Source organism: Tachysurus fulvidraco, chromosome 15 (genome assembly GCF_022655615.1).
Source record: "Tachysurus fulvidraco isolate hzauxx_2018 chromosome 15, HZAU_PFXX_2.0, whole genome shotgun sequence".
Lineage (NCBI taxonomy): Eukaryota > Metazoa > Chordata > Actinopteri > Siluriformes > Bagridae > Tachysurus > Tachysurus fulvidraco.
Window position 1 is genome coordinate 10,140,554 of NC_062532.1, and position 14,413 is coordinate 10,154,966.

General features: G+C 36.4%; 1 protein-coding gene across 3 annotated transcripts in view; it reads left to right on the forward strand.

The window, feature by feature from the left end:
• The first annotated feature begins 2,864 nt into the window (after window positions 1-2,864).
• The window catches only part of prkcab (protein kinase C, alpha, b), a 135,870-nt gene continuing 124,321 nt past the window's right edge, over window positions 2,865-14,413 (forward strand). For 2 of the 3 annotated variants that reach the window (XM_027141365.2, XM_027141366.2), the window contains exons 1-2: window positions 2,865-3,266; window positions 5,334-5,365. In XM_027141365.2, the coding sequence (XP_026997166.1) occupies window positions 3,100-3,266; window positions 5,334-5,365 (199 nt within the window). In that variant the 5' untranslated portion in view covers window positions 2,865-3,099. Of the gene's footprint in view, window positions 3,267-5,333; window positions 5,366-14,413 lie in introns of those variants that run through there. The other variant, XM_047800771.1, reaches the window with a different exon arrangement.

Here is a 14,413-nt window from a genome sequence, read left to right on the forward strand (position 1 = left end):
ATTCAAAACATTTTTTTTACTGAAAAACATGGTAAGTGACAAATCTAATGACATTTGAGCAAACATTAACTGTCCATCCATTAATTTTCTTATGCAGGTTCACAGGATACCTAGAGCCTATTGCAGGGTACTTGGGGCACAAGGCAGTTTGGGTGTCACATCACATGGAACAATTGCACCCATTCACACATTACAGAAAGCTATAATCTATATCACATTGGCTGGAGAATAAGCCGACAACCTACAATCTTTGAACTTGGGGAGGAAACTGGAGGACACAGAGGAATCATAGTCCTTGAGAAACGTCATGAAATATCATTTCATTATGTACTGCATCAGCTATATATGGTTGAAATGACAATAAAATTTCTTGACCTGACTTCAAACACGGCAAAGGTGGGAATCAATCCCTCAACCCCAGAGCTGCAGGGCAAATATGACAACTAAGGCAGTTATTGATGTCTTTAAAAATCACCCATATTTGACTCATTCCACTCTTGTTATACAGATCATAAATATTCCATAAACATGCATATTTGTCTATGACACATCTGGGAACTTATAGCATCTTTTTGAGCATGCATGAGCTACTTCCTCCTGAAAAACACACTTACCAAACCTGGGACTTCTCATAATGCTGCAACTATGTGGAGGTAGCAGAAGAAGATTCAATAATGTGTTATGACAAATAAAATGCACGCACCAAAATTCAACCATTTGTTGAATAACAGTTAAAATAAACGTTTCCGTATTTTATAACAAATTTTATAACACTTTGTCAATTAAATGGTACAGTCCCCATTTTATTTCTCAAACAAACAAACAAACAAACAAACAAACAAATCAATCAATCAATCAATCAATTAAAAATATATATCCTATATATAAATATTCTACAGTACTTTATATGAACTTAATCATAATTCCATATTTAAGTCATTCAAAAAAAATTGTGCAATTCAGGATTTTAATTTGAAGTTCTATTTACTTGTTGTTTCCGGCTTCGTACTATTTCAGAAAGCGACTGTGTCACCTAGCAACAATGTGACGCTTTGCACGAGCGGCTGGTCTCTTCTGCTGTATTTACAATTCTCCAACACAAAACATATATTCATTTAAAAAATAAAAAATCACAATCATATGCTGCACAGATCACACACCCGACCCTGGTCCTGATAATTAAAAGATTAACAAAAAAACAAACAAATGTAACCCACCTTTCATCCTGTTTTGCTCTAACACACACACACACACACACACACACACACACACACACACACACACACACACACACACACACACACACAATTTAGATATTTAAATATTAATATAATATATAATTAATATATTAATAGCTGATTGATTAGTTAGTATGAAGGACAAGTTGCAGCTGCTTCAGGATCAGGGGTTTACATTTACATTTACGGCATTTAGCAGACAACCCTTATCCAGAGTGACTTACAACTGAGCAACTGAGGGAACCCATGACCTTCCGATCAGTAGCCCAACACCTTAACCACTGAGATACCACATCCCTGGGGTTGGATCTGTGGTGTAAATAAATAATAAACAAACAAAAAAAGACTGGTGTACAAACCTGTGTGAAACTTTCACACTGCTCTTCTAAACAGCTGCTACTATCACATGTAGTCCTGGATAACAGGGCAGGTTCAAATTCTCTTTCAGAACTGGATGGAAGTGCATATTGTAACAGATTGTAAAATATAATATCACTGTAAATGTGTGTCTGTATGCAATTTCTGCATTGAAATGTTACTAAAATGTATATTGGACAAACTAAAATACTATTATTTAAATTATGTTTCTTTATGTAATAATTTAAATTCATTTATTCAATAATTATTATGTGAAAACAGGCTGTGTTAAGTGTTGATGGTCATGTTTATGGACAGTGTTTGTTTTATGAAGGGCTGAAGGAGCAGAATTCACTAATTATTATGTTAAAAATAAATAAATAAAAAAAGTAAAAAAAAAAAAAAAAAGGTAAAGCTGCAGGGGGCACGGTGGCTTAGTGGTTAGCACGTTTGACTCACACCGCCAGGGTCGGGGTTCGATTCCCCCCTCCGCCTTGTGAGTGTGGAGTGTGGGGGTTTCCTCCGGGTACTCCGGTTTCCTCTCCCGGTCCAAAGACGTGCATGGTAGGTTGATTGGCATGTCTGGAAAATTGTCCGTAGTGAATGTGTGTGTGTGCCCGTTAATGTGTGTGTTAACATTTTAGTTACAGTTAAAAGTAAGTTAAAAGTCCTTTAAGTCTTAAATTAGCTAGGTATGTATTGACATTTAGCTCGTTAAACTTGCCTAGCCAGTGACCTTTTTATTATATCTAGTTCAAATACCTTTTTTCTGTAAATAAGAAAAGTTTAATTACCTAGTTTTGCAATTAATATAGTTAAATTAGCTCCCTGTTCAATTCTCCAAAATAACTTAATCAATTCCGAAAGCTAGTTTTTGTTGTTGTTGCTAACATCCCTTAGCATTCTAACAAGCTAGTTTAGCATTTAATTTAAATTCTTGGATTTTCTAAGTTATCATGATGTTTGTCTGTCTGACTGACTGCTTAATAAATTAGCTTAGTAATAATGGCCAGCTCCAAGATTCCATTTTGCTTTTGAATACTTGAATACACATCTTTTTAATGAAGACTTTAAAACTGAACCCATTTTCAGTGTATGTTCTCTATCCCTGCTAATCTATGTTTCCCGAGTTAAAACAGTAAGCACACTTTGTCCTAAAGCACGAAGCTGTCGGCTGAACGTGGACCATATTTGACCCCAGGTGTTTTTTATTTTGAATTTTATTAGTATTTTTATTTGATTATTTTTGTATAGTTACTCATTGAGTCCACCAGGCGGCGCTGTGCGACCTTCCTGTAGCCGCGCCGCTGACTGAACTCCACTGACGTCACTTAGAGACGCGAAAAGAAGCGCTCAGAGGAAAGGCGAGAAAAGAGACACAGAAAGAGAAGCGTCTTCTGGTTCGGTTACCGCGTGCATACGGTTGCAGTCAGAGAGGGAGAGAGATAGAGAGAGGTACAGGGAGAGAGAGGTACAGCAGGAGAGCGCGCTCCTCTGTCCCGCTATGGCTGATCTAATCCACATGCACGACTCTACCGCTACTCTGGTGAACCGGTTCGCCCGCAAAGGCGCGCTGCGGCAGAAGAACGTGCACGAAGTAAAGAACCACAAGTTCATCGCGCGCTTCTTCAAGCAGCCCACATTCTGCAGCCACTGCACCGACTTCATCTGGTAAGAAGCACCTACCTGCTCTGCAAAAGACAGAAAACGCGCTTCTTGGTGCACAACTTGGTGCTATAAACTTTCTCCATGAAACGCTTTGTTTTTGGAGTTAAATACGGTTTCAGTTCATTGTTTACAGCTCAGCAGTCAGTGTAGCGCGCGAGCGTGTTCCTGGATGTCACCATTACGCACCAAGACGCACCAGACCTTTCTGCCTCTTTCTGACCTCCATCGTGTTTAATTCAAACTCATTACACTGCTTCTGAATGTAAATGTTCTTCAACACAAATATGCAATGAGCACTTTGATCTGTGATGCTGTTTACCTTTTATATACCATTCAGTGGGTATTTTTTCACCTGGAAACATGGATGTTTTTAACAGAAAGCTTTGAAGCTTTAAAGCTACATTACATTGCATTGGATTCTATGGAAGAAAAAGTCATTAAACGTACAAAACATGTTTGATTGATGACTTTACAACAGCGACATGGTTAAATCCAGTTTCATTTCTTGTGTACTTTAATATTTTCACAGAAATAAAGGTAGAAATCTGTAGTTTTTCTTGTTCAAAAGTACATCTTTTTGTGTGCATTTAACCAGTAAAGAAGGTGTAGTTAAAAGATACATAACCCACTATAGCTACGAGAAATGTCTCCTTGATGGTTCTACCCCCAGTAAGAAGAACAATTATTTCCCTGAAAATTTGGGTTAATATTTAATAGACTTTCAGTTAGCCAGCTGTACTTTATCATTGAAGTAATACAATCAAATATATACATGTTTTGTGCATTTATTGTGTAGTTTTCACCAGTAAATGTGGATATAGTGAACATTTAAGATGGACATTTTGGTAAAGATTTAAAAACTACCCCTTTTTTCTTTAAAAAAAATACAGTTCAATAATGTTTTTCAAACAGCGTAATGATGTAGAATAAATACTTACTCAGAAATAATAATAGCAGTCTGTAATATGTTGCTGAAATGGTACATTCAGTGTGTATTCTGTCACAAGAAACATATGCAATAATGAAGTTTTAAACATCCATAGACAGACAGTTTTTAAACCGAAGCTTGATTCTCACTTGTTTTGATACATAGACTGCTAAAGCTAAAGGAGTGTACAGTTTGTCCTGTTTTTCAAAGAGAAGGATGATGTTTGATACACACTCCAGTACTTGTTCCATTTGCTGGGGTGGAACCATCAAGGGACATGTTTTGTAGGATCAGTGTGTATCATTTTTCTGGGAATGTGTTTTATCTTTAATTGTGAGTTTAGTGTAAATTCACTAATACGATAAAGTGAAGCTTGACAGATACATCACTGGTCATTAAGATCCAATTAGGTATCATCGGGTGTTATTATATTTGCACTGAATTAATGTTTCCAGGTAAAAGATACAGGGTGCAAATAATGTTGTGAACCAGTGACAAGGAAAAATACCATTTCCATTTTTTGGATACTTAACATGATTTACATTTCATTTAGTTTATTATTATTATTATTATTATTATTATTATTATTATTATTATTATTATTATTACAACACTGTTTACCCCACAAAGAAAATACCCTGTTATATCATAACTATTTATCTATCTATCTATCTATCTATCTATCTATCTATCTATCTATCTATCTATCTATCTATCTATCTATCTATCTATCTATTTATTTCACCCCCCCCCCGTTATATATTCATTTAAAAAAAAACATAATTCAAGAATTCATTAATACACTGTGATTTATGGAGGTCTTTGGACGTTAATTTGAAGAAAGTATTAAAGTGTCTATGAAAAGTTTCCATCAAAGTGGGTTCAGAGTATTTAAACCTTTTTATTATGATAAGAACCAATAAAAAAAAACTCTAATTCTCTACACACAATAATATTCAATGCTTTGTATATTTTTGGACATAATGTTAATATGTTCCAAATGCCATTTGAGCACAAATACATAGAATGTATGTGTATGGCCACAGGAGGCTAATTATTCCTGTGTTTTTATTTTACTGTTGTTTTTGATTTGAAATGTTCTACAGTTATTTATGTCTGTGTCTTTTTTCTCAAATCAACAGGGGATTTGGCAAGCAGGGATTCCAGTGCCAAGGTAATGTGTACATTGTGTGTATATGTGTTTGTTTTAAAGGAGTATCTCCACAGTACTGTGCCATAAACGTGTGCGTGTGATGAGCCTGTGGAAAAGACAGTTGTTATAAAACGAACAGACGTAACTGTTATTACCTTCCTGTAATAATAGTAATATTGAGCCCTTGTTGCAAATGAAGGGGTTATAATACTTTCATTTGTTTAAGCATCATGTCATATTAAGGAAATTTACTCCTCTGTAATGTGGAAAGTGTTGCGCTTGCCAGCCCCTGGCTGCGTTTGCAGAAGTGCACAAGTGAAGTTGTACAAATGTGTCGCCGCTCGATGAATGGCAAATCGTCTAGAGTGAAAAAAAAAAGGGTAGTTAGATAAACATGGGAAAGTGGCTCAGTAGCCTCCTTCCTCTGTAGTGATGGATTCATGCTTTAAATAAAATTCATGCTTGTGTGACTCCAATTTGTGCTTTTGTATTTGCTTCAAAATGCTCATCAATGCATTTATGGGCATTTCAAGACCGTGATGCTTCAAAACAAAAGTTCGAATCCAGCCTTAAAAATGTGAGTCGGCTAATGTCGAACATATACTATACTATATTATACTATAACATTTTGTTTCAACTCACATATTATCAAGACAGTGACTAACTTTAATTATCGTTTTTCAAAACCTAAACGTAGTCTATTATGATTTGTAGCTCACCATTTTGGTGAGTTTGGTGAATTTATCCCAGCTACTGTATGCCGTGGTGTTATACCTCTTATCACCCCAAAGTCCCATCAACGTGTTTTTATTCCTCTTATGAAATTGTGTAGCAAATTAACAATGACATGACATTCCTTTTTGTAATTTAAAGTTATGGCTGAGGTTGTTGTCATCTTTTTTATTCTTGAAGTAAAATAAATAAATAAATAAAAGTTCGTCATGTTACCGAGAAACCAGTTATACCAATTTATAGCTTCATCTCTTAATGTTAAGTAGTGACACTGCAGACTCTTTCCAAAAAATCTTCTCATAGAGAAAAACGTCATACCAACCAGTGATTATATACTTTTTAAAATTTGTAAAACAGACTAAATCTCTGTTTTTATCGTTCGAAATTAATGTTAGCCTTAATATGACATATTAAAGGTGTTAAAGCTGTTCCACGAAATACATCTTCACTTAATATCATAGACAGGATTATTGTAGCATGTATGCTTCATTATGGAAGTCTTCACACTTTGATTCATTCGTATCAGAAATGAAACTGATTGCTTTTGGCAATCACACTGGACTGATCCAGAAAAAAGAAATATGCTTGGATACTGAGCTAGCAACAGATGGCAAAGGCATCAATGCTTGTTAATTCCCAATCAGATTATCTCCTTTCACCTGGTTTATTTTCCATAAGAGATGAAGCCACATGAGCCTGTCTGTGTGTGTGTGTGTTTGAATATCTTCTACTTATGTTTGTAGTATTTAACCTGCCAGCTAAAACGCTGAACAGAAAGCAGTTAGCCTCCATCTCAGAAACTTTGCTCTCAGTGCCTCTCGTTAAACCAGCAGTGTTTTGACAAGATCTCTAGAAAGAAGCACAACACAGGGCATTGATTCTTCAGTGAGTGTGAAACTGGCCATCAAGATAAGAGATAAATTGGCTAAAAGCCTCTGATGTGCCTGAAGTCAGATTTCCACTGGAAGACTTTATTAAATGGGATCACTACACAAAGCTCTCACACACCTCACCACAGCTTCCCTTCAGCAATAATGCAACACACCCACACAGCCATGGCATTCTTCTGGAAAGGAAACAAAATATTACAACGTGGTCCAAACATCTGTGTCCGCCAACGAGAACCAATTTAAAAATAACTATAGCTTCTTTACAGTTAGTTACAATAACACTACTCATGAATGACTATACTAATTAGGCAAATATTAATCGTGAGACAACAACGGGCTTCATTTATTACGTTGGATACAAACAGAGTTACGTGTAAATCTTTTTATTCTCAGGATCTTTTCCATAAAATTTGGTATTCTTGACAGTTCAGAATCCATAAGATATCATGTTCATATCCCATAAGACCTACTAAATAGATGTCTAAGTAAGAAGACTCATTTATGTGAACCTAGAATGATATAATAATATAATTAGTGACATTGGATAGGTATCATATTAGATTTGAGGTATCGGATCTGATCCACTGATGTATTCTGTGTTTTGAATGCCTGTTGTGTTGATCGAGACAACATGTGCGTACAGGACCTGTCTTAAAAACCCACTGCTGGTTTTACATAATTTTGCAACAGAAGCTTGCAGACAATCGGCTTGACTACTAAGAAGATGTGAGTATTGGTGGAGCTGGGGGCTTACAGATGGTACTACTGATGGTGGTAGGCTGTGAGAGAAGGAAAGTGTGGGAGAGATGACAGGAGGACCAGGCAGTGAGTCCATGACTAGTTCTTGGACTCGGTAGAGAACCGAAATGAAGATGATGAATGAACGAACTTCTTGAAGACTTGCAGATGAAACTGGAAATGGCCTTTTGTTTAAATTAACACTTAAAATTGATCATAATTATGCACAGCCTCCTTGGACCAGCAAATACTGTACAATATCTTGGCTATAGGTATTTAATTTGTAGTCTCCTGGTACAGTAGACCAGTTAGATAGCAAGAAAGAACCTTACTTTTAACTGACATTGAAAAGTTTTATTCAGGGTGTATACATTATATTTCAACATGATGCACTTCATGGTTTTGTGATGCACCTTGATGTAGAGGGCTGCATTGGGAATGGGCTCCCGCGGGACCCACGGGACCAAACGCAAATCTCGCGGGAGCGGGCGGTTTCACCTTTGCCCCGGACGGGAGTGGGCGGCCAGAAAATTTAGCAGGATATCCGCGGGACTAGGTGGGATTTGGCGTGTAGCCTGATAATAAGAATGGAGTCAACACATGATGTTGAGAAGAAGGTTAGTATTAGCATTAGTATTAATTTATCTTATTTAAATGCAATCATGTTTAATTCTGTTATTCTGGACATTGGCCTGAACTAATAATTAGTCTGATCATTTGTATACAATCAAAATTTTCACAAACTCTCAAGAAAAAATCCGCGGGAGTGGGTGGGAGTGGGCACAAACATTGCGGGTGCGGGCGGGAGTGGAACACGCAGCTTGCGGGCGCGGGCGGTCCTAGTCAGGAGCGGGCGGGTGCGGGTTTATAAAAACAGTCCCGCGCAGGGCTCTACCTTGATGCTTCGACTATACAGCATGTATCAGCTGTGGTTTTAAACTATAGAAACTGTTAGAAGAGGATAATAGCCATAAAATGTATGTATTTGATTATTTTAGTCTATATTAATACACGTAACTAGACAGTGTGACATATGTTTGAATATGAATGTCAATTAGCAACGAGTTTATGACGTGTCTACTGATAAACACACAGACTACAAACCTTGATGAGAGCAAAAACAGATCAAACAAAGTTGAAATGAAACAACCTTTGTCTTTTTAGTTCACTTAATCATTACTGAGGGTTCTCTGTGTAACGTTTAGAGAAAAGACTATGTGATAGTCTCCAAGCAAGTGTAATGAGGCAGTATCTCAGCGATTCATCACCATCAGTTACAGTTTAGTTCGACTTGGAACTCATTAAGGCCTGCCTATTAGAGGCAGGTGAAGCAGGGCTGTAAAATCCACAGGTCTGAGTGTACGCTGTGAGCCCTAGAGCAGTGTAAATGAAGTGGAGAGCTTTCAAGCTTTGGAAGCAGTGACCTTGAGTGTTATGAAACTGTTGCTGTGTGTGTTTGCTCTGTTAACCTTCTATAACCACCTCCACATTTCTAGGTCAAAGAGAGTGTAGGCTTGTTTGTGTATGTGTTTGTGCCCTATGACCAAGAATGTCGATTCTGTAGTGACTTTTTGGAGTGCGTGTGTATGTGTTAAGCATTACCCGATGCTGTAAATGACATTTTCTCGAATTAAATGTGACTTAACCAAAGCTAAAATCTAGATTAATCCCAGTTAAACTGCAGCTGTGATTATTAACATTTATATATGTAAAGAATTGTATTTATTAATTGAATGGTTTTATATATATATATATATATATATATATATATATATATATATATATATATATATATATATATATATATATAAATTTATTTATAACAATATTCTGAATTTGGTTTTTTTACATAAACATGACTATTAATAGTTTAATTTCTTGTAACTTAAGTGGGATTTATTGTTAACAGAATTAAACAGTACTTCTGGAGGGGATCTGTGGCAACGTTGCTGTACCTTCTCTGCATACTGTAGGTTCTTTAATATTTATGGATGGATGGATGAATGGATGGATGGACTTTATTGATCCCTAGGGGGATATTTTGGCTGTACGGGAGCAAAAAAAAAAAGTAGACAGAGGTCTATCAATTAAGACCCCAGGAATTAGGTACCAAAATACCATCGTATGTAAAGGTGTGAAAACCCAAGGTGCTGAAGGCCAACATCAAAATAACTAATAACCGAATAATTGCAAAACTAGAACGAGATAATAACAACCAAGTGGTGATGTTTTACGTGTGGACTGTATGTGTATAAAAGGAATAAATTCTGTCCAGTGGTTCATTTGTTCTGAGGAGCTTGGGGGTAAATGTGAAGCATGATGGCAGCTTGGGGGTAAATGTGAAGCATGATGGCAGCTTGGGGGTAAATGTGAAGCATGATGGCAGCTTGGGGGTAGATGTGAAGCATGATGGCAGCTTAGGGGTAGATGTGAAGCATAATGGCAGCTGGTAGACCCCCCAGTTGGTAGAAATGACCCCAGTAGTACTTCATTGAACATCTTGGTGGTCCTTGATGATCCTAGAGCTAAATGTATTCCTGGAAAAAGTGCCATTGAGAGGATGGTTTTCAGTTTTATTACCATCCTCTTCTCTGCAATTATTTGCAATGAGACTAATGTCAGGCATGTGATGAAGCTGGTCTTTCTGATTAGCTTTTATATATATATATATATATATATATATATATATATATATATGTATATATATATATATATATATATATATATATGTGTGTATGTATATATATATTACTGCTGTTTCTCCACAGAACACAACACAAAAGCTAACGCTTCCCACAATTGAATGATAGATCATTGAGCCTTTTTTAAGAAAAAGAGCCTGCTCTGGCCGTTCTTCTATAGTGCTTTGGTAGTCCCTGTCCAGTTAAATCTGCAGTTCATTGTAACCCATGAGACACACACATCATTACCCTTCTCCTTAGAGTTCACTATGTATTCTCATTATAACAGTCAATCATTTGAGGAGTGTATTCAAAATGTATTAGTCTGTTGTTGATGTAAATTAATTATTATATATTTTGCCTAATTAATAAATAGAAAACATGTCGACTCTTTGAAACGTAATAAAAGATACCTGTCTTGATTTCCAGCATGGCTATTGGAATGATGCATTTTCAGACATTTTTACCTTTAGAAAAAATTATTACATTAATATAATAGTTTATATAGGTGTTAGGGAATTATAGTAAGGTGATCCATGACAGCTATTATATATTTTCTTTAAATGTGAAAGAAAAAATGGCTTCCACATAATGACCACACTGAAAAAAGCTTATTGAATTTATTTAAAAGCTTACATCGGTCGCACATGATTGAACTGAGTAACATGAGTACAATTAGTTTTTGTTCATCCAAATGACTTGTTCACATATTTTCAAAGACCTGATTTAAACAAAACGCCTGAGCCGAGAACGTAACCCACAATCCTGATGTTTTGCAACGGACACAATTATCACTACACTATTCTACCATACACATTTTAATCGTGTCAATTTAATGCTAGGGGGGCACGGTGGCTTAGCGGTTAGCACGCTCGCCTCACACCTCCAGGGTCGGGGTTTCATGCCCACCTCCGCCTTGCGTGTGTGGAGTTTGCATGTTCTCCCCGTGCCTCGGGGGTTTCCTCCGGGTGCTCCGGTTTCCTCCCCAGTCCAAAGACATGCATGGTAGGTTGATTGGCATCTCTGGAAAATTGTCCATAGTGTGTGATTGCGTGAGTGAATGAGAATGTGTGTGTGCCCTGCGATGGGTTGGCACTCTGTCCAGGGTATATCCTGCCTTGATGCCCGATGATGCCTGAGATAGGCACAGGCTCCCCGTGACCAGAGAAGTTCGGATAAGCGGTAGAAAATGAGTGAGAGAGAGAATTTAATGCTACAGTTATAATTCCCATCAGTGGCAACATCCTCATGAGATTTCACATTGTATCTGGTTTATGTTAATGCTGTCTTAAATCTTTCCACTGCAGTAGTTCCATAAACGTGAGCAAGGCATATCAGAATGGATAACTCTTTTAGAGTGGGCGTCATTGTCTTTCCAAATTTGGTAGTGTTTAATGTCTTAGCCTCTGTTCTCAGTGTACAGTACTAACATGGGTGTCATTAATGCTGGAGCCCTGACTGTTCTCTGTCATTGGAGGAAAATATAATTTTTTCTGCTTTACCGTAGGCAGAACATGAATTAGAGCCTGCTGCGCCTACATTTTCCTTTTTACCTTTTGAAGTCATGGACCAAAACTGGTCACTTCTTATGGAGAATCATAAAGCCTTGTTGGTTTTGCTTTGCTAATGAGAGAGAAAAATATTTTGGACGTTTTATGTCTAAATTGGGGCAAAATGTATTTTCATGGTACATACAAGATAATGCAGAGGCTGCTACGAAGGTCTGTTCAAAGGTTAATGCTGGATATGAAGGGGGGGGGGGCTGTAGGGTGTCTGCACGAGGAGTGCTGACAGGGCCGGAATAAACAGATCATCCACAAATAGGGTCGGCTGGCAAGGAGAGGAAAGCAAGAGTGGATGTTTTGTCTGAATGTGAGCAGTGGCAGAGAACAGCACAGTGATCCAGCTGCCTCACATCAGCACTAGCTTCATTTTTTCCATATGTTAAATGTCCTGGAAAATGTCCATCACTCCAGGAGTAGTCTTGTCTCGTGTACAGTTTTCACTCTTCTCATTCTACTATACTACTATACTGCATTGGAGAGAGAGAGATCCATGATAAAGTTATTAAGAATTATTAGAAATATTCATATTTTGTTTTCCAGATTTGGTTAACGAACATTTCTTTGATGTTTGTTTTGTTACTAATTCAATTAACTTGAAATATGTATTTTAAAAAATCAGGTTCATCGAGTTCATCTGTTTTAAATACGACAGAAAACATTGTTACACCTTAGAGGAACCAGTTGGTCAGCGCACTTCAAGTACGTTTAATGGAAACTGTGTGGTCATGTTGAATGAATCACATTTATTGTGGCATTTGGGGATTTGCCAATTGCATGACTAAAATTATGATTCATTTATGGTTTATCATCCAGTCCTAATCACAGATGAGCAAAGACTGTCAACTCAGAACTCTAACTAAAACATGGTTCTCAAAGTTCCTAAAATCACAAGCCATCATAAGCAAAAGTTATTATATTTAGTACTGATGTTTTATAGGGCTGCAATCAGTGTTGGTGACTTACAAAAGTTAGGTCAGTATATAATAGAAAACTTATTCATATATCGTATTAAACAATCTGAAATGATAACTGTCATGTCATGAAAATGTCATGTTTTTTTTTTTCAATAATTGTCGTAATTGTCTGAAAAATGATGCTTTTCAATAACGTCTAGACAAATGCCTGTAATAAATAGAAATGCCACTGCCTTTAAAATGTGGAGTGAAGAAGCAGATGGTGTTTATTCATATATAAGTGGTAACTGTATTAAAATATATGAATGAGGTGAATGAGATTAAATTGAGGTTATGACATTGTAATGTATGTGGGATAAAGGCTATTTTACCAAGCTGGTAATTTATTTAGATTGAGTTATACAATTAATCATATAAAGCCATTAAATTCTTATTTTCTTATTAAATTACAGATTCAATTATTTAAAAAAATAAGATGTAAATCTTAATTAAGGGTTTTATTAAAAATTAAATTAAGGGTTGTTCATAATTAATCCATAAAAACAGTCCTTAGGTAAACAGTGTTCCAATTAAGATTCTGTAATAGAAAGCACTATAAAGGAACAATACTGTTAACTAATTAATTAATCATCTCATATTTATGTATTTAATATTGGATTGTAATTCCATGCTATACAAGTCATACATTTCAGGGTGACGTACTGTGGTTACATCAACTTGTCTTACAGTAATACTTTATACTGCTCCATATTAAAGCTGATATCTGACTTAAAAAAAGGATTTAAATTAAATTAATTAATTTAAATTAAAGAATTGTGTGAAATGGAACCCCACTTTTAGAGTATTTTAAGCAAACTCATGCACATAACTCATACATTCTGACAAGGATATTTTTGGGATTAAATGCTTACTAATTTTCTTCTGAATAAAGCCCAGTTATTATAGACTAGTAGTTTGAATAGTTAGTTAAATATCTCAGAAATATAGGCTTATAAATAAAGACAACTTAAGTCTAATGAGAGGTGCCATGAAAAAGGTGCAATATGAGTGGACATTTTGGAAACAGAAAGCACTTTGGTGCCGACGAATAAGTAAAATATTCTTGTACATGTTTTAAAATGGATTTATTAGTTTATGTTCATAAGATAAAATCTGTAGTAAGGGGGTCCTTGGAATTTGTTTTACAACTGGCTGCAAAAAGATTGAGTCTGTTGCTGGAAAGATGATCTGTTTGGTCTGTCGTTAAGGTTGTTTAGACTTTAGTGAAGATCTGTTTAGCTGGCTGTGTCTCTCTCTCTCTCTCTCTCTCTCTCTCTCTCTCTCTCTCTCTCTCTCTCTCTCTCTCTTCCTCCCCCCCCTCTCTCTGTCTGTCTCTGATAAGTACCATGTTAGTGATTCTCACTTGCCCCTTCCTCTGCACCAATGCCTTTGCCAAAAAAACCTTACTTCATCACCATGCCCATCTGCTTTGATCTGACATGCTGTATCCGCCACTTCTTCCATTGCTTAGGCTCCAGGGTCAGGTTAGTGTTATTGCAAACGTGGAACG